Source organism: Oncorhynchus mykiss, chromosome 9 (genome assembly GCF_013265735.2).
Source record: "Oncorhynchus mykiss isolate Arlee chromosome 9, USDA_OmykA_1.1, whole genome shotgun sequence".
Classification (NCBI taxonomy): Eukaryota; Metazoa; Chordata; class Actinopteri; order Salmoniformes; family Salmonidae; genus Oncorhynchus; species Oncorhynchus mykiss.
In genome coordinates, this window is record NC_048573.1 from 35,680,376 (window position 1) to 35,701,606 (window position 21,231).

A 21,231-nucleotide genomic window follows, 5' to 3' on the forward strand; every position below is an offset into this window, starting at 1 on the left:
TCTTCTCTGACTACCTCATTCACCCCTTTTCCCACCTGTTCCCTTTTTCCCTCTGATTAGGTCCCTATATCTCTCTCTGTTTCTGCTCCTGTCTTTGTCGGATTCTTGTTTGTGTTGTTCATGCCTGAACCAGACTATCGTCATGTTTGCTGCAACCCTGTCCTGTCCTGTCGGAACCTGCCGGTCCATCTGAGCCTACGTTTTGTTTTGTTATTAAAGAAGCTCTGTTTACGTTAATTCGCTTTTGGGTCCTCATTCACGCACCGTAACACTAGATGTTATATATGTTTGAATATAGGGGGGAAACACTGTGTTTGCACACTTATGCGCACATGCTTGTGTTGTGTTATGTGAAGACCTTTGAGTACTCGGGTGGTGAAGGTGAAAGGGTTCAAGGTGTGTCAGTCAGAGCTGTTCTTTTCAGATCACAGGGGCATTTTGTCATGCATTGAATGTGCCACTCAGAGTGTTTATAATAGTGAGTACCAGGCTGGCAGCAGGTTACTGACTGATTGGCTGTGACTGGCAGTGAGCATGAACCTGTCCTGTCCCCCATATGTTCTCTCTCTGTCTCTCTTGTCATATTCAACCTTTCATCACTGCGTTCCACTCAAACACTACTACCAGGTTGCCAACTGAGGTCCTGGAGCGCCACAGACAGAGTGTGTAAAGTCCTGTTCCAGCCCGGTGCTACATCACCTGCTTTAATAATCACTAATCGTGGTTTAGACCACAATTATTTAAATCAGGTGTGTCACTGTTGAAACAAAACCATGCACTCGTAAAGAAACTCCACTTGGCCATGTGTCTCTGTGAGTTGTGTGTAGACTTATTAGAGTGTTCCTCAATGGCATGTTATTTCTGTAGAGTACTAAAGGCTAATGGCTGGCAAACTATGGTTTGTGTAGGTACAGCCCAGCACAAACTCAGCTGATCTAAAGAACTTAAGTTAGGCTTATCAAAACCCTGCACTCACTGAGAGTCTCCAGTTGGCTATGTGTTTCTCAACAGCAGTGGTTCCCAAACTTTTTATAGTCCCGTACCCCTTCAAACATTCAACCTCCAGCTGTGTACCCCCTCTAGCACCAGGGTCAGCGCACTCTCAAATATTGTTTTTTGCCATCATTGTAAGCCTGCCAACACACACACTATACGATAAATTTATTAAACATAAGAATGAGTGTGAGTTTTTGTCACAACCCGGCTCGTGGGAAGTGACAGAGAGCTCTTATAGGACCAGGGCACAAATAATAATATAATAATAATCAATAATTTCTCTCTTTTATTTAACCATCTTACATATAAAACCTTATTTGTTAATTGAAAATTGTGAATAACTCACCACAGGTTAATGAAAAGGGTGTGCTTGAGTGGATGCACATAACTCTGCAATGTTGGGTTGTGTTGGAGTCTGTCTTAAATCATTTCCCACACACTGTCTGTGCCTGTATTTAGTTTTCATGCTAGTGAGGGCCGAGAATCCATTCTCACATAGGTACGTGGTTGCAAAGGGCGTTAGTGTCTTAACAGCGTGATTTGCCAAGGCAGGATACTCTGAGTGCAGCCCAATCCAGACATCTGGCAGTGGCTTCTGAATGAATAACATTTTCACAGAACCGCTTGTTGCAATTTCGATGAGGCTCTCTTGTTCAGATATCGGTAAGTGGACTGGAGGCATGGCATGAAAGAGATAACATATCCAGTTGCTCGTCTCTCAATAAAAAATTTTTTGTCAATACTTTGCCCCTTGATAAGCAGCGCACTTCTGTATGTTGTAAAAGCGTTACATGTTCGCTGCCCATATCATTGCATAGTGCAGAAAATACACTAGAGTTCAGAGGCCTTGCTTTAACAAAGTTATCCATTTTCACTGTAGTGTCCAAAACGTCTTTCAAGCTGTCAGGCATTCCCGCAAGTGCCTCACGGCGGATGCATGCAGTGTACCTAAGTGGCGTCGGGACCAACGGCTTGCACGCGAGTTACCGCTCCACTATGTCTCCCTGTTATGGGTTTTGCGCCATCAGTACAGATACCAACATGAACAGCAGCTACGTTTGCTACATAGTGGAATTCCCGCGAGAGAGTAGCGGTTAATGTGATTGGATGTTAATTATTTGACTAGGCTACCTGTGTTTGACATTGTGTTGTTACCACACCAGATGTTTCAATTTTATTTTTGGCAGTGAAACGAGGCTACTGCAGGCGAGGAAAGAAACCTCACCCAAATGTATAGCCCCGTTGGAAAATATAAATGGATTGTTTGAAAATGTGAAAAAAGTCCACTTTTAGAAAAAAAGTGACCCCATAGTATAACCGTTTATGGTTCCATGTAGAACCCTTTTTAGTTCCAGGTTTAACTCTTTTGGGTTCCATGTAGAACCCTCTGTAGAAAGGGTTCTACATGGAACTCAAAATGATTCTACCTGGAACCAAAAGAGGTTCTTCAAAATGGACAGCCCTTTTTGGTTCTAGATAGCACCTTTTTTTCTAAGACTGTATTATATTGAAGGCTAGTGGCTGATCAGTGGTCAGTATACTGCTTTGTGAATGTATCAGTGTTGTTGTGTGCTGCTAGTGACAGTGTGGGCACTGTGCTGTGTGCTGCTCTCTCTCCTCTCTCTAGGCCTATTGTGAAACTGAACAGCTGATTGTGTTAACTAGCTGTGACGTGGGCCGACCGTATCACAGCCTTATTTGTGTAGATTACACTGTGTGTGTGTCCCTTGCATGTTTGTGTGTTCTCGCCCTCGCACATGTGTGTGTGCATTCATGCATAGTCTCTTATGACTGTGCAGCTTAGGGAATATAGTGAGCATGTCACCCACCCCCAGAGCTCAGAATGTTCCTGACTCGGACTTGTTTTCCTCCCCTCACTGCCAGTACTCACTGTGACTGTCTGACAGGCTGCCTTCTCTTCACACTAGGAATATGTATCTAAGGAAATTACTGTCGCTCCTCAGCCTCAAAGGAAACCATGTTGCTTAGCATAGATTGGCATAGTTTTTTGGGGGTTGCTGCAGGTTAGGTGAGTTGGTATAGTGAGCCTGTGTTGCTGTGTGTTGTAGTTTTTGAGGAAGCCCTTCTCTCCAGACACCACTGTAGCGGTAAAGCAGAAGGATTTTAAATTTAGTGACGCCAAATGAGCTCCCAGAGGATCTGCCAGGGGACACAATACTTGGGTGTAAGGTTTGAGTGTTCATAGATTGCGTAAGTAGATTTGATTAATTGATTGAGACATTGATTGCTCTCTTTCTCTCTCTCTCTCTACAGGTGATCTTGGACACTGAGTGAGTCTAGGCAGTGTTGGGCTGATGGTATGTGGGTCTTTTCACTTATTTCTCTCTTTTGTTTGTTCCATCTCTGTGTGTCTATCTTTCTCCTTTCCCCTTCCCCCGTTTGTGTGTGCAGTGCCTGTGGTGTTAGTAGAAGTTGCCCCCAACATCTGGCCCAGAGTCGGGGGCAACTTCCAACACTATCTGTTTTAGAGCATCTTCTTCTTGTTTGCTTCCTCTTGCTGTCCCTTGTTTTCACTCCATCATAACCCACTTCCTCTCTTTCTATGGTAGACTACTAGGCAAGCATTATCTTTGAGCTGATTGGATGCATGTTGTGGACTCCCATTGGCCACCGCTGAACTTTGACCTCTCCTGTCTCAACCCATCCCGAAACACACACCCTACTCTACTCTACTCCCCTATCCTACCCCACCCCCATTCCCCTGTGTATGAGAGTGCTGCACCCTCGTATGCAGAGAGGAGGTAGTGGGAGGCACCCAGGGGGGGTCGGGGGGTAGAGAAGGGGCGCAGGACTTAGGCCTCAAGAGGTGTTCCTCTCACTCAGACCACCACTCCCCCTCCAAAATGACCCAGAATGCCCGAGAGAGCATGGGCGTCCTGGGCCAGGGTCTGAAGCAGTTGTTCCAGCAGCAACGCAGACGCCTGTCCCTCTCTCGCTTTACCCTAGCCTCCTCCTCTTCCTCCTCTGCATCCTCCTCTTCCTCATCCTCTGTGATCTCAATGGGTGGCCCCTCTCGCTACCCTCCCGAGGACTACCTCACCCCCCTCCAAGCCCCCTTGGCCTGTCCTGACTCTGACCCCCCCTCTGGTGGTCTCCTTGCCCCCCCAGCTGGTCAGGGTGCCGGCCCTGTGGGCACGATGAGGCGTGGGACTATGCTGCAGAGCCAGCACCGTGGGGGGAACGGGACAGGGGCAGGGGGAGGGGGAGTAGACCAGGATCCCCCTCTGAGAGGCAGCCCCCAGACCCCCCACCGCCACCCTACCTATGATGCACAGAAGCATTCCGAACGCCTGCGCTCCTCCTCCACGACGGACAACACCACACGAAGTAGCCCCTCCCCTGGGTACAATCCTGGATATGCAACGTCAGGCGACGTGGTGCTGTCGTCAGGATACCAGTCCACGGAGGAGACAGACAAGGTGAGCAATGTCAGCTGTCAATCATATTAGGGTATTTTTTGGTTTGTGGTCATGTTTTATCTGGTAATGGATGTAATACAATCCTGTCCTACTCAGGTGTTCTTCATCCAACAGGCCTGCTCTTAAATATTGAGGCTTAACGGGACTCTTCGGGATATTGGCAACCTTTATCTACTTCCCCAGTGTCAGGTGAACTCGTGGATAACATTGTTATGTCTCTGTGTCCAATATGAAAGAAGTTTGAGAGTTTCGCGAGCCAATGCTAATTAGCATTAGCGCAATGACTGGAAGTTTATGGGTATCTACTAGAGTATGACACGTGATGCCATGTGTGTATAATAATGTTTCTGTCCAGTAATGCTAAATGCTCCTGAGCAGAGGCAGTGCTAATCCAGGCTCAGGTCAGAGATACACACACACATGTCTACTCAGATCAGTCAGAAACTGGTATTCCTGAGCCCCGATTGCCCAAAGACTGTCCCAAGTACGTCTAGAGCAAATATGATATGCATTATCCTAGCAAGATAGCCAAACACCCCTCTCTGGATGTTTGAGAATGGTATGTTCCACTGTAATTGCTGACTGCCATGTAGTCAACAGACAGATTCTCAGTTATTTAGTTACAGTATATGTTATGAGACATGTGAAGATGAATTATCCACTAGAGGAAGAACTAACGCTGAATGTTATAAAAGCATTTCTGTCATGTCAAGAAGATACATTTTATTTTAACAGTAAAGTAGACATGCTGTCTATCCACATAATACATTAAGAAGAGCTCCTTGTGTTGTAGGAGCACTGAGCTTTTATGAGAATTCTTATCATGTTTTGGAAATTGGAAATGCTACATCACGCAAGATGTGTATGTTTGTTGTTCTGTGTTCAGAATGTACAGTATGTGTGTATGATGCTTGTCCATCTGTGATAAGATAGGTCAGAGGACCTCTCAGTCTCAGGTTTTGCATTGAGAGTTCTGTACCAGACACTGCTATAACCGCACGCACGCACGCACACACACACACACACACATTCACACGCATACACACACACACCCAACGACAGCCTGGTGGACAGTGTGTAAGAATAGACCACTTGTGTCTGAAAGGACAGAGCTCAATAACAAAGGAAAGCTGACGCAGGGGAAGTACATGCAGTATTTTCCTGCTCATCTAGCATGCTATGTTCTTTTAATATCCTCTGATGAAGTAGCCTCTCACTACAGTAGGTGTGAACGGTGTTAATTTGTGTTCACTTGACTTTATCTAACGTCTGTATTTAGTTTGAGTGCCAGACTAATTTGTCATTCAACAACATTACTACCTCTTGTTGCCAAGATAGACACGTTGGCTGAAAGAGAAACAGACTGGCCCCAGTGAGAGAATATAGATTTTCAGCCTTGCTCTCCTCTCTGAAAGTATAGCTATAGCCATACCGGTGTGTAAATGCCTGATGTTTGTCCTTACTGCCACCAGATGGCGGTGTCCTATCAGATAATGGCTGTAGTCTGATCTGCGTGTGTGTATATATATAGCCATTTTACTGTTTTTTTTTACAATCGCTAGGACCCATTTCTCAATACTTAGGTCACTTTTTCAAAACTCTTCACACGGTTCTCCTAACTAACTTTCAGCTTGGCACAGCAGTTCATTTCACGTTCAAAATGCCCTAAAACTACCAAAACACTTCATACATGTCTCAAATCAGCTCGTTCTTCCACAACAACGAGCAAAGGTTGTCTCCAAACAAGCACACGTTGTCACTCATAAAACATTGAACTAAACAACACTAACAACAGGTAGCATTACACAATGTTTTCTTTACAAAAGAAGGACACCTTTACTGTTTAGAATTCACTGCAGTATATGTTAGAGGGATGAATCAGACGTGATGCAATATGCTTCAATATGTTTTATGTCATGTAATGGCATTGAGTGATTCCAAAATACAATAATTTGTATATACACGCCATCTACCGATACAGTAGCAATACTAGTCAACCCTATCTTATGCATTTGGCCACAGGTTCTCTTCCATGTCACATCTTATGTCATCTTGGGCAATACACCTAGGAAAGAATATTTTGGAATGCCTGGTCCATCCCTGGCAATCTTCTGCAGATATGTCCAGGCATCCAGCATTCATTGCGTCCAGGACATTTGATCATGTGGATGGTGGTCATAAACCTTCCACCTCCATGAGGAAAATAATTCCTATATGTGGTTGAGGAATGGAGAGAAAGGTGGGAGGAAAAGTGACACCATCCTGGGATGGGCTGCAAACCACTCTGTGACTGCACAGGCGTGGTGAAATGCCACCCTTTCCTCACCTGGCACAACCCTTCCATAGATAGAGGTCACCCAGGAATTAAATGAGACACTCTGTGTTGTATGGCCCAATTAGTGGTTTGTGTAACAGCAATCCATCAGAGGATATTGCTGCACACATTGTGATGTTGGCACCCCTTTGGCCCGGGACATCCACTGTGGCTCTTTTCCCAACCACATTCCTCCCTCGCCGCCATGTTTTGGCCAAGTTGAAACCAGCCTCATCCACAAAGATGAATATGTGTTTGCCTGGCTTCAATCTCCATGACTCTCTAAAATAAATCCACAAGGCAACATAAGAGTTAGGTTATTACGGTAGTTTACATTATACCTAAAAACATGCCATTGTGTGCCTCTGCCTTGTTTGATTTTGTTCAAAACCAGTTCTGTATTTTATAGTCATCTTACCTGGACTTATTGGTTCCTGAGTTGCTTGACTTCATCAGAGTTCCTCTCAAAGGGGACAGTGTACAACTGCTTCATCCTGACTTGATGTTGTTTCAGGACTCTAGAAATAGTTGTCATGCTTACATTGTCTGCCAATACTCATCCTGAATCTCTGAGTTTTATGCCATTGTTTCTGATAACCATATCAACGATTGCAGTTTCCTGCCCAGCAGTGAAAATCCTACCTCTCCCGCCTGTAGGAGGTAACCGTTGGGTCCTATGCAGAAATACAAAAATTGCACACAAATAGTTTTGGAGGCTTTGCTCAATTTACTTCTGTAATGTGCAGTTCAGTCAGATGCCCTTGCAGAATGCACATCTTACCTGTTTTTTTGCCGGAAATTTTGCAGAATTGATGCCACTGTTGACCGTTGCAGATTTGGCTGCACTCTCGTCCTTCATAACACAACCCTGCTCGCTTAACCCGGAAGCACCAATGTGTCAGAGGAAACATCGTACAACTTGCAACCAGCCCGCCACAAGGAGTCACTAGAGCATGATTGGACAAGGACATCCCGGTTGGCCAAACCCGCTGAGCCAATGGTCTCCCAGTCATGGCCAGCTGTGACACAGCCTGGGATTGAACCCAGGTCTGTAGTGACATACTTAGACTGCTGCGCCACTCGGGAGGCCCCACAAAAAAAGTGTTTTAAGTGAGAATTAGACAGGTCTGATGCTGAAAATGAAAGGAAATGATTGTCTACTTTACCCATATAATTTGTTTGCAAAAGAAATTGACTGTAGTTCCAGTAGTTACATGACAAAAAAGTTATTAACTACTGACAACATTACCAAGATTTGAATGTAGTTAAACTACCACTAAGCTACAGCAAAATGTAATTAGATTCCTTGTTGAATTACATGTAGTTCACTACTTCCCAATTGACACAGACAGCAGAAAGATCAGAATGCCATGACCCAAAGCTTGTGAGTTCAAATCCCAGATTAGGACATGTTGAATGACTGTATAAATAAACATGCGCAATGTAAACGTATGTCAAATATGTAAGTTGAAAACAGTTACCTCACAAGTCCTCAACTGGCAGGTTCATTAAATAGCATTCTTGAACAATTTTTACTAGTTTACTAGAGAACCATTTATTATTTAAATGTAACTTTTGTTTGACTGATGCCTTTAGTGAGAGTTTAAATGCTTTAATATTTAATAATTTCCCCCCCTCCAGTAATTCATATTCGTTATATAAATAGGCCCTTTTAATTTTGTCTGGCTTGCCATTCCAAATAAAATTGAATATTTGTTGTTCATATAATTTAAAAAGCAAGTCACTAGGTGTAGGCAAAACCATAAGCAAATAGGTAAACTGTGATATGACTAAAGAGTTAGTCAGGGTGATTTACCACAAATAGAAAGGTATTTTCCTTTCCGTGGTAGCAAGATCTTATCTATTTTGCTAACTTTCAAACATAATTTATTGGAGTGAGATCATTCATTTCTTTTGGGATATGAATACCAAGTATGTCCACATCCCTGTCAGACTATTTTATTTGTAAACTACACGATAATGTAAAAGTTGAATTTTTTTGTGACCCAATACATAATATAGTACAGTTATCATAATTTGGTTTTAATCCAGAGAGGTTAGACAAAGTATCTAGATCCTCTATGAGGCCGTGGAAGGATTCTAATTATGGATTTAATAGAAAACATGAATCATCAGCGTATAATGACACCTTTGTTTTTAAGCCACAGATTTCTAATCCCTTAATATTATTGTTGGATCTAATTTTAACAGCTAACATTTCAATTGCAATAATAATTATAAATGCAGATAGTGGACAACCATGTTTTACTCCTCTTGACAGTTTAAAACTTTGAGAAGTAGCTGTTGAGAGATTATTTTACACCTAGGTTTACTGTACATAACTTTAACCCATTTTATAAGAGATTCTTCAAAATGTAAATATTCCAGGCATGTATATATAAACTCCAGTCATACTTTATGAAAAGCCTTTTCAAAATCAGCTTTGAAAACCAGGCCTGGTTTCGCTGATATTTCATAGTATTCTGTTTCCAGTACTTGTCATATATTATCTCCAATGTATTGTCCGTGTAAAAAACCTGTCTGATTACGATGAATAATATCTGACAATACCTTTTTAATTCTATGCGCCAAGCATTTAGCTAGAATATTTGCATCACAACACTGAAGTGTAAGAGGACTCCAATTTATTTAATGGACTGGAGCTTTATACAGTTGAAATCAGAAGTTTGCATACACTTAGGTCGGAGTCATTAAAACTCATTTTTCAACCACCCTGCAAGATTTTTGTTAACTTCTCTAGGGTACATGGGACGGTAGCGTCCCACCTGACCAACATCCACTGAAATTGCAGAGCGCCAAATTCAAAAACAGATATACTCATATTACAAATTCATAAAACATACAAGTGTTATACATCGGCTTAAAGATTAACTTCTTGTTAATCCAGCCGCTGTGTCAGATTTCAAAAAGGCTTTACGGCGAAAGCAAACCATGCGATTTTCTGAGGACTCCCATTTACTCAATAGATGTTTGTTTTGTTCGATAAAGTCCCTCTTTATATCCAATTATCCAATTTTATATTTGTGTGTATTGTTCAGTAATCCACAGGCTCAAAGGCAGTCACAACAGGCAGACGAAAAATCCGAAAAGTATCAGTAAAGTTCATAGAAACATGTCAAACGATGTTTATAATCAATCCTCAGGTTGTTTTTAGTCATAATAATCAATAACATTTCAACTGGACAAAAGCTTTGTCAATATAAAAGGAAAACAAGAAAGGCGTGCTCTCGGTCGTGCGCATGAAAAACCTCTGGGACACTGCAGTGTCCACTCATTCAGACTGGTCTTACTCCCTCATTTTTCAGAATACAAGCCTGAAACAATTTCCAAAGACTGTTGACATCTAGTGGAAGCCATAGGAAGTGCAATTTGAGTCCTAAGTCATTGGAATCTGTATAGGCAGTCTATCGAAAACTACAAACATTTAAAAAAAATCTCAGATTTTCGCCTGCCATATCAGCTCTGTTATACTCACAGACATTATTTTAACAGTTTTGGAAACTTTAGAGTGTTTTCTATCCAAATCAATGTATTCCTGCACAATAAGAACGGTAGTGTGTATTTTCAAAGAAGCTTGGATCATCATTATTTGGACAGTATAGGTTAAGAAGCCATATCTGCTTATTGTCCATTTTTTATTTATTTCACCTTTATTTAACCAGGTAGGCAAGTTGAGAACAAGTTCTCATTTACAATTGCGACCTGGCCAAGATAAAGCAAAGCAGTTCGACACATACAACAACACAGAGTTACACATGGAGTAAAACAAACATACAGTCAATAATACAGTAGAAACAAGTCTATATATGAAGTGAGCAAATGAGGTGAGATAAGGGAGGTAAAGGCAAAAAGAGGCCATGTTGGCAAAGTAAATACAATATAGCAAGTAAAACACTGGAATGATAGATTTGCAGTGGAAGAATGTGCAAAGTAGAAATAAAAATAATGGGGTGCAAAATAAATAAATAAATAAATAAATAAATAAATAAATAAATAAAATAAAATAAATAGAGTAGGGAAAGAGGTAGTTGTTTGGGCTAAATAATAGATGGGCTATGTACAGGTGCAGTAATCTGTGAGCTGCTCTGACAGCTGGTGCTTAAAGCTAGTGAGGGAGATAAGTGTTTCCAGTTTCAGAGATTTTTGTAGTTCGTTCCAGTCATTGTGGTGACATGTTAGCAATAACATGTTTAAAATAATCCATCTACCTTGATGACCTGTTTGGACTCATCCTTCGAAAAAAGCACACAGTGACACCCACAGAACAGAAGCAGATCAAACGGCAAATGCATTTCCATCGCCCTCACCTCAATTTGTATTATATAAAGCCATTAAAATATATATATATATATATATATATATATATATATATTTCAAAAATCCTGCTTATCTTATTTTCCATAATTAGCTATTCATATATGTTGTAATGTAGACAGTTTATTGAAAGGATTTTGACCTCTTTTTTAGCAAAAAAATATTGTGATTCATCCTGTATTGTCCCTAACATCTTTTACTCCCTCGCAACATTTGTGGGATACAAAGCCACACACACACACACACTCCTTTACGTTGTTGATTGCCCCTCTATATCTGTCCGCTCCTCAGTTTGTTCCCCTTGTCAGCATTATTGCCATTTTGTTTTCCCCTGTCCAGACGCTGTCCGTATTCTGTTCCTGTCCGTGTTTCATTAAATGTTCACTCCGTGTACTTGCTTCTTGTCTCTAGTGTCTGTCCTTACACTGTTGAAGATATTTGAAGAGGCTGGAGCAGTGAAATGTGTGTGTGTGTGTGTGTGTGTGTGTGTGTGTGTGTGTGTGTGTGTGTGTGTGTGTGTGTGTGTGCTTGAGATTCCACATTGCACACAATGGATCTGATAGAGCCACACCCTACCCAAATACTACCTGTCTCATTCTCTTTATGACCCACTGTCTGTCTTTTGCCTTCCTCCCCTCCTCTCTCATTTTCTATCTCATTCAAAACAAAGTAAACATTACACTGAGAAAAGTTTCAGAGGAATAGAGACATTTCAAATATGGCTAAGTACAAATAGTTAACTTCTTGACGCACCCATCCATTTAGCGGGATCCTTTTCATCAACACCCGTTGTATCGCAGCGCGGTGTTATCTTTCTCGCTCATTTTTCAAAATAAAAGCCTGAAACTATGTCTAAAGACTTTTGACACCTTGAGGAAGCCATAGGAAAATGACTCTGGTTGATATCCCTTTAAATGGAGGCAAGGCATCCAATGGAACAGAGAGCTTTCAGGAAAAACAGCAGATTGGTTTGATTTTCCTCAGGTTTTCGCCTGCAATATCAGTTCTGTTATACTCACAGACAATATTTTGATAGTTTTGAAACTTTAGAGTGTTTTCTATCCTAATCTGACAATTATATGCATATTCTACTTTCTGGGCCTGAGAAATAGGCAGTTTCAAATGGGTATGTTTTTTAGCCAAAAACGAAAATCCTGCCCCCTACACTCAAGAAGTTAAAGTACGAAAGGGAAAATAAATAAACATAAATATGGGTTGTATTTACAATGGTGTTTGTTCTTCATTGGTTGCCCTATTCTTGTGGCAACAGATCACACACATTGCTGCTGTGATGGGACACTGTGGTATTTCACACAACAGATATGGGGGTTTATCAAAATTGGATTTGTTTAAAAAAATTATTTGTGGGTCTGTGTAATCTGTGGGAAATATGTGTCTCTGATATGATCATACATTTGGCAGGAGGTTAGGAAGTTCAGGTCAGTTTCCACCTCATTTTGTGGGCAGTGTGCACATAGCCTGTCTTTTCTTGAGAGCCAGGTCTGCCTATGGTGGCCTCTTAATAGCAAGGCTAAGCTCACTGAGTCTGTAAATAGTCAAAGCTTTCCTTAATTTGTGGTCAGTCACAGTGGTCATGTAGTCTGCCTCTGTGTACTCTCTGTTTAGTGCCAAATAGCATTCAGGTTTTCTAAAAAAAAATGGAAAGAATTGGCAATGTGTCAAGTAATTATCTTTTTGTTCTCTCATGATTTGGTTTGGTCTAATTGTGTTTCTGTTGCTGTCCTGGGGCTCTGAGGGGTCTGTTTGCGTTTCCCGAACAGAGCCCCAGGACCATCTTGCTTAGACTCTTCTCTAGGTTAATCTCTCTGTAGGTGATGGTTTTGTTATGGAAGGTTTGGGAATCGCTTTCTTTTTGGGGTTGTAAAATGTAACGTCTCTTTTCTGAATTTTGATCATTAACGGGGATCGGCCTAATTCTGCGTGCATTATTTGGTATGTTTTTGCAGAAATCTGCATGCTGAGTCTCAATTTGGAATTTGTATTTGTGGTCATGACAACTGGACCTTTTTTTAGCACCATTATTTTAGTCTTACTGAGATTTACTGTCAGAGCCCAGGTCTGACAGAATCTGTGCAGAAGATCCAGGTGCTGCTGTAGGTCCTCCTTGGTTGGATACAGAAGCAACAGATCATCAGAAAACAGTAGACATTTGACTTCAGATTCTATTAGGGTGCGGCCGAGTGCTGCAGACTGTTCTAGTGCCCTCGCCAATTTGTTGATATATATGTTGAAGAGGGTGGGGCTCAAGCTGCATCTCTGTCTCACCCCACGGCCCTTTGGAAAGGAATGTGCTTGTACTCTCTCTCTTATCCTTCCTCCCTTTCCCACCCCTTCCCACCCCCCCCCCCCCCCCCCCCACCCCCCCACTGACATAGTCCCAGGAGAAGCGTTGTACAGACAGTCAGACAGCCCCTCACCCTCCCCTTTTTACTGCCCCCTCCACTGCCCGACAGGAAGCATGACGCAACATTGCTTTTTCTCCAGTAAATGTGACGGAGCTGAAGACCGAGTGTGTGTCTGTGTATGTGTTTGTGTGTGTTTGCGTCAGACCCTGTGTCTGCAGCAAGATAGTTTTAGTGTGTCAGTATTTCTAATTCCTGTCTGCTTTGTAACTCTATATTATTTCAACCACATTGTGTGAATGTGGAGAGAGTGCTGTGTGAGTAGAGGGCAGCACAGCTGAGCACTCTTTTATCTCTGTCTGTTCTCCCTCCCTCCCTTTTCCTCCCTCATTCTCACCTCCTTCTCACTTTCTTTTCTCTCGTCACTTGTGTTTTCTCACTAGATGAACCAGCATGGTCTAAGAGCAGTTTGGAACAGAGAGAAGTGTGTTTGCGTGTGTGTGCTTTTCTGTGATTATGCACATGCATATTTCCTGTAGTGTGAAGTAGATTGTAGCGATGTGTGTGTATACTGGCTCTGGATGTGTGTGTTCCTACTGAGAAGAGCTCCGTGCGTGGAGTGGAGTAGAGCACATTGTCAGTCGCTCCGTCAGTCAGGATGGTTCAGAGGTTTAGTCTACGCAGACAGTACTCCAAGGTAAGTCTGCTAAAAGACCCCCACTTAACTGTAAAGTGACCCACTGAGCTGAACATAATACATGAAATTGACTTCATTGTGGGGGACCCCCATATTAGTCTGGTAATTTGAGACCTGTGACATTATATGTTTAGTGTGGCTCTTTCAAGTGTATACTTTCAAAAGACATGTACATCTGTAGTTGCTGAATGTCTCTCTCTTTTTCCCTCCTAGCTCCATCTGTCTTGGTTAATCTGTCCCAAAAAAATCTGTCTCATCACTGTGTTGAATCCTGTCTATCTCTCTCTCTCTCAAGTCCAATATGCTTTAATGGTATGAATGACCATTTCAATGTTGACAAAGCAAAGTGATACAAATAAAAATAATGAAAGCAACAATGACAGCAATAAAAAATAGTAGCTATAATATGAAATAAAAATATACACTGAGTGTACAAAACATTAAGAATTTGTACATTCAGTGTACACTGTATATTAACAGAATATAACAAATAAATATCCAATACAGAAATGTAATAATGGCCAATGTTCAGAATGTGTTCAAAATTATTCAGAATGTTCAAAATTATTGAAAATGGTGGTACTTATATGGTCTATTACTTACAATATTACTTATAATACAATAGTACAATAGTACATTTTTATGTTTCCTCCCTTTGCTTGGGACAAACTGTGACATACTCTCCCCCAAAAGTATAGAAAGTTTCTCTTTGTTTAATTGTTCTGTGAATGTAGAACCTTTCAAAATAAGGAATCTCTAATGAATCTATGTTTGGGGCAGGTGATTAGAAAGTGTGCTTCACTTTCTATCACGCCTAACCCACAGTGATGACATAGTCTGTCCTTTCCAGGATATTATCACTGATTCTGTAATTAGTTAAGGTTTTTCTTTGTTTGGGCTGTTTTACAAAGGTTAACTATTCAGATAAAGTGAAGTCTCTTTCCAATGTTCGGTAGTATTCCATTTCTCTCGACTGCACCAAAAGTTGATGTATGCATTCTTATTATTCACCAGAACATACACACACACACACACATTGTCTAGCAGGATCGCCTGCAGCTGAGGATTCCACATTGATTGAGTGGAGGGTCTGGTCTGATCTCTCACTTGAGCTGCTTGGGGAGAGAGGGATGGGTAGGGGTAGAGATATGGAGGGAAGGGAAGGAGGGTTGGGGCAGAGCATTTTTGGGTGTTTTGTAAGGAAAAGGGGGTTGCTTTTGAATGGGGCTGGGAGGGGGTCTCTGTATTATTGAGTGGAGATGAAAAGGCAGTCATACTTGGGGGGGTAAAGCCTCCTCAGGGCTTTTCTGAAGATGTCTGCTCATCCCGCCCCTCAGAGAGCAGGATTATGGGATTATCCTCCTCCTTCCTTCCTCCTGCTCCTCTTAGACCTCTTCTCCACCTACCCACCTGCTGCTCTCTCCTCAACCACACTTTTTATTCTACTCTGTTATTCTTTCATGTATCTGTGAGAACATATATTACAATAACACATACAGTGCCTTGCGAAAGTATTCGGCCCCCTTGAACTTTGCGACCTTTTGCCACATTTCAGGCTTCAAACATAAAGATATAAAACTGTATTTTTTTGTGAAGAATCAACAACAAATGGGACACAATCATGAAGTGGAACGACATTTATTGGATATTTCAAACTTTTTTAACAAATCAAAAACTGAAAAATTGGGCGTGCAAAATTATTCAGCCCCCTTAAGTTAATACTTTGTAGCGCCACCTTTTGCTGCGATTACAGCTGTAAGTCGCTTGGGGTATGTCTCTATCAGTTTTGCACATCGAGAGACTGAAATTTTTTCCCATTCCTCCTTGTAAAACAGCTCGAGCTCAGTGAGGTTGGATGGAGAGCATTTGTGAACAGCAGTTTTCAGTTCTTTCCACAGATTCTCGATTGGATTCAGGTCTGGACTTTGACTTGGCCATTCTAACACCTGGATATGTTTATTTTTTAACCATTCCATTGTAGATTTTGCTTTATGTTTTGGATCATTGTCTTGTTGGAAGACAAATCTCCGTCCCAGTCTCAGGTCTTTTGCAGACTCCATCAGGTTTTCTTCCAGAATGGTCCTGTATTTGGCTCCATCCATCTTCCCATCAATTTTAACCATCTTCCCTGTCCCTGCTGAAGAAAAGCAGGCCCAAACCATGATGCTGCCGCCACCATGTTTGACAGTGGGGATGGTGTGTTCAGGGTGATGAGCTGTGTTGCTTTTACGCCAAACATAACGTTTTGCACTGTTGCCAAAAAGTTCAATTTTGGTTTCATCTGACCAGAACACCTTCTTCCACATGTTTGGTGTGTCTCCCAGGTGGCTTGTGGCAAACTTTAAACAACACTTTTTATGGATATCTTTAAGAAATGGCTTTCTTCTTGCCACTCTTCCATAAAGGCCAGATTTGTGCAATATACGACTGATTGTTGTCCTATGGACAGAGTCTCCCACCTCAGCTGTAGATCTCTGCAGTTCATCCAGAGTGATCATGGGCCTCTTGGCTGCATCTCTGATCAGTCTTCTCCTTGTATGAGCTGAAAGTTTAGAGGGACGGCCAGGTTTTGGTAGATTTGCAGTGGTCTGATACTCCTTCCATTTCAATATTATCGCTTGCACAGTGCTCCTTGGGATGTTTCAAGCTTGGGAAATGTTTTTGTATCCAAATCCAGCTTTAAACTTCTTCACAACAGTATCTCGGACCTGCCTGGTGTGTTCCTTGTTCTTCATGATGCTCTCTGCGCTTTTGACGGACCTCTGAGACTATCACAGTGCAGGTGCATTTATACGGAGACTTGATTACACACAGGTGGATTGTATTTATCATCATTAGTCATTTAGGTCAACATTGGATCATTCAGAGATCCTCACTGAACTTCTGGAGAGAGTTTGCTGCACTGAAAGTAAAGGGGCTGAATAATTTTGCACGCCCAATTTTTCAGTTTTTGATTTGTTAAAAAAGTTTGAAATATCCAATAAATGTCGTTCCACTTCATGATTGTATCCTACTTGTTGTTGATTCTTCACAAAAAAAGACAGTTTTATATCTTTATGTTTGAAGCCTGAAATGTGGCAAAAGGTCGCAAAGTTCAAAGGGGCCGAATACTTTCGCAATTCACTGTACATAAATATCTGCAGTTTTGGTAGCATGCAATCATTTCCAGGAGTAATTAGCACTTAATATTCAGAGTTAATAAGGTACAGCTATTGTCTACTTCAGATCATTTTACCCGTAAACACACACACACAATGGCACATGCCCTCTTTCTAAAAGCCTGTAGATGCTGGTTACCTAAGCTGGTTACTTCTGTTTACCTACAATATTATGAGAAAGACAGAAAATGATGTCCATAACTACAGTATTGTTTTGGATGGATGCATGGTCTTTTTCATGCTGGTAGAAATGGTTGATTGGAACTGGTCGTTGAGGGCCACAGTGTGCACAGGATTTTGTTCTTGCCAAGATACAACACACCTGATTCAGCTATGCAATGTGCTGTATAACCACATGCTTGATAAGCTAGAGCAGCTGTGTTAGTGCAGGGCTGGAACAAAAGACTCACCACACCCTGTTCTGCAGCTCCGGCGCCATTATTTAAAAATGGCGCTAGAGCAGAAAAGGCAGACGTTTTACATGCCCCCAACTGATTGAGTTTTTTTGTTTGTTTATCTGCGTTGTTTGTAACTTATTTTTGGACTATTTTTCATTTTTCATTCATTTTTTTCATACTGTTGCTGCTACCGTCTCTTATGACCGAAAATAACTTCTAGACATCAGGACTGCGATTACCCACCACGGACTAACAGAATCCTTTTTCTTCTTTCACGACTCTGACGAGCCCGAGGTGGAGGATATACTGCTCCCTTGGGAACAGGCCCCGACCCCAGTGATCTGCGTGAAGAAGAGGCGGAGAAAGAGAGGCGGAGAAAGAGAGGCCGGAGGCTGGCTGCCTTCTGAGGAGTAGGAGGCAATCGAATAAACCCCCACTCCCCTCAATTCTGCATGCAAACATGCCATCTTTGGACAATAAAATAGACGTTATTGGGAAGATTAAACTACCAACGGGACATTAAAAACTGTAACATCCTATGCATCACGGAGTCATGGCTGAATGACGACAATATCAACATACAGCTTGGATAGAACAGTGGCTTTTGGTAAGACAAGGGGTGGCGGTCTATGTATTTTTGTGAACAACAGCTGGTGCACGATATCTAAGGAAGTCTCGAGTTACTGCTCGCCTGAGGTAGAGTTTCTCATGATAAGCTGCACACCACATTACCTACGGAGAGAGTTTTCATCTATATTCTTTGTAGCTGTGTATATACCAACACAGTCAGAGGCTGGCAACAAGACAGCATTGAATGAGCTGTATTCCGCCATAAGCAAACAAGAAAACGCTCACCCAGAGGCGGTGCTCCTAGTAGCCGGGAACTTTAATGCAGGGAAACTTAAATCAATTTTACCTTATTTCTATCAACATGTTAAACGTGCAACCAGAGGGAAAAGAACTCTGGACCCCCTGTACTCCACACACAGAGATGCACAGAGATGCAACCACACTGCACACTGTCCTAAACCATCTGGACAAGAGGACCCTCCAAACTCGTCATCAAGCTCGAGACCCTGGGTCTCGACCCCGCCCTGTGCAACTGGCTACTGGACTTCCTGACGGGCCTTACCCGCCCCCAGGTGGTGAGGGTAAGTAACAACATCTCCACCCCGCTGATCCTCAATACTGGCGCCCCACAAGGGTGCGTTCTGAGCCTTCTCCTGTACTCCCTGTTCACCCACGACTGCAAGGCAATGCACGCCTCCAACTCAATCATCAAGTTTGCAGACGACACTAGTCTTGATTACCAAAACAAACGAGACGGCCTACAGGTAGGAGGTGAGGGAAAATAACCTCACACTCAACGTCAACAAAACAAAGGAGATGATTATGGACTTCAGAAAACAGCAGAGGGAGCACTCCCTATCCACATCGACGGGACAGTAGTGGAGAGGGTAGTAAGTTTTAAGTTCCTCGGCGTACACATCACGGACAAACTGAATTGGTCCACCCACACAGACAGCGTTGTGAAGAAGGCGCAGCAGCTCCTCTTCAACCTCAGGAGGCTGAAGAAATTTGGCTTGTCACCAAAAGCACTCACAAACTTTTACAGATGCACAATCGAGAGCATCCTGTCAGGCAGTAGCACCGCCTGGTACGGCAACTGCTCCGCCCACAACCGGAAGGCTCTCCAGAGGGGAGTGAGGTCTGCACAACACGTCACCGGGGGCAAACTACCTGCCCTCCAGGACACCTATACCACCCGAGGTCACAGGGAGGCCATAAAGATCATCAAGGACAACAACCACCCGAGCCACTGCCTGTTCACCCTGCTATCATCCAGAAGGCGAGGTCAGTACAGGTGCATCAAAGCATGGACCGAGAGACAGAAGCTGTTTTTCAATCTCAAGGCCATCAGACTGTTTAACAGCCACCACTAACATTGAGTGGCTGCTGCCAACATACTGACTCAACTCCAGCCACTTTAATATTGGAAAAATGTATGTAAAAAATGTATCACTAGCCACTTTAAACAATGCCACTTAATATGTTTACATACCCTACATTACTCATCTCATATGTATATACTGTACTCTATACCATCTACTGCATCTTGCCATCTTTATGTAATACATATATCACTAGCCACTTTAAACAATGCCACTTTTATATGTTTACATACCCTACATTACTCATCTCACATGTATATACTGTACTCGATACCATCTACTGCATCTTGCCTATGCCGTTCTGTACCATCACTCAGTCATGTATCTTTATGTACATATTCTTCATCCCTTTACACTTGTGTGTATAAGGTAGTTGTTGTGAAATTGTTAGGTTAGATTACTCGTTTGTTATTACTGCATTGTCGGAACTAGAAGCACAAGCATTTCGCTACACTCGCATTAACATCTGCTAACCGTGTGTATGTGACAAATAAAACTTGATTTGATACAAAGCTCTCCCTCGCCCTCCATTTGGCAAATCTGACCATAATTCTATCCTCCTGATTCCTGCTTACAAGCAAAAATTAAAGCAGGAAGCACCAGTGACTAGATCAATAACAAAGTGGTCAGATGAAGCAGATGCTAAGCTACAGGACTGTTTTGCTAGCACAGACTGGAATATGTTCCGAGATTCCTCCAATGGCATTGAGGAGTACAGTTGTGGCCAAGTTTTGAGAATGACACAAAAATGTATCTTCACAAAGTCTTCTGCCTCAGTTTTTATGATGGCAATTTGCATATACTCCAGAATGTTATGAAGAGTGATCAGATGAATTGCAATTATTTACAAAATCCCTCTTTGCCATGTAAATGAACTGAATCCCCAAAAAACTTTTCCACTGCATTTCAGCCCTGCCACAAAAGGACCAGCTGACACCATGTCAGTGATTCTCTCGTTAACACAGGTGTGAGTGTTGACAAGGATAAGGCTGGAGATCACGCTGTCATGCTGATTGAGTTTGAAAAACAGACAGGAAGCTTCAAAAGGAGGGTGGTGCTTGGAATCATTGTTCTTCCTTCCTCAACTATGGTTACCTGCAAGGAAACACGTGCCGTCATCATTGTTTTTCACAAAAAGGGCTTCATGGGCAAGGATATTGCTGCCAGTAAGATTCGCCCTAAATCAACCATTTATCAGAGCATCAAGAACTTTAAGGAGAGCGGTTAAATTGTTGTGAAGAAGCCTTCAGGGTGCACAAGAAAGTCCATCAAGCGCCAGGACCGTCTCCTAAAGTTGATTCAGCTGCGGGATCGGGCACCATCAATACACAGCTTGCTCAGGAATGGCAGCAGGCAGGTGTGAGTGCATCTGCACGCACAGTGAGGCAAAGACTTTTGGAGGATGGCCTGGTGTCAAGAAGGGCAGCAAAGAAACCACTTCTCTCCAGGAAAAACATCAGGGACAGACTGATATTCTGCAAAAGATACAGGGATTGGACTGCTGAGGACTGGGGTAAAGTAATTTTCTCTGATGAATCCCCTTTCCGATTGTTTGGGGCATCCGGAAAAAAGCTTGTC

The 21,231-nt window shown here is 42.4% G+C and overlaps 1 protein-coding gene across 5 annotated transcripts in view; it reads left to right on the forward strand.

Moving 5' to 3' along the window:
* Positions 1 to 21,231, forward strand: part of LOC110531972 (transmembrane and coiled-coil domains protein 1) — a 77,999-nt gene that overhangs the window by 13,954 nt on the left and 42,814 nt on the right. Inside the window, exons 1-3 of one of the 5 annotated variants that reach the window (XM_036987870.1) lie at positions 2,771 to 3,025; positions 3,271 to 3,314; positions 3,567 to 4,436. In XM_036987870.1, the coding sequence (XP_036843765.1) occupies positions 3,861 to 4,436 (576 nt within the window). In that variant the 5' untranslated portion in view covers positions 2,771 to 3,025; positions 3,271 to 3,314; positions 3,567 to 3,860. Of the gene's footprint in view, positions 1 to 2,770; positions 3,026 to 3,270; positions 3,315 to 3,566; positions 4,437 to 13,581; positions 14,146 to 21,231 lie in introns of those variants that run through there. The other 4 variants (XM_036987874.1, XM_036987873.1, XM_036987871.1 and 1 more) reach the window with 4 other exon arrangements.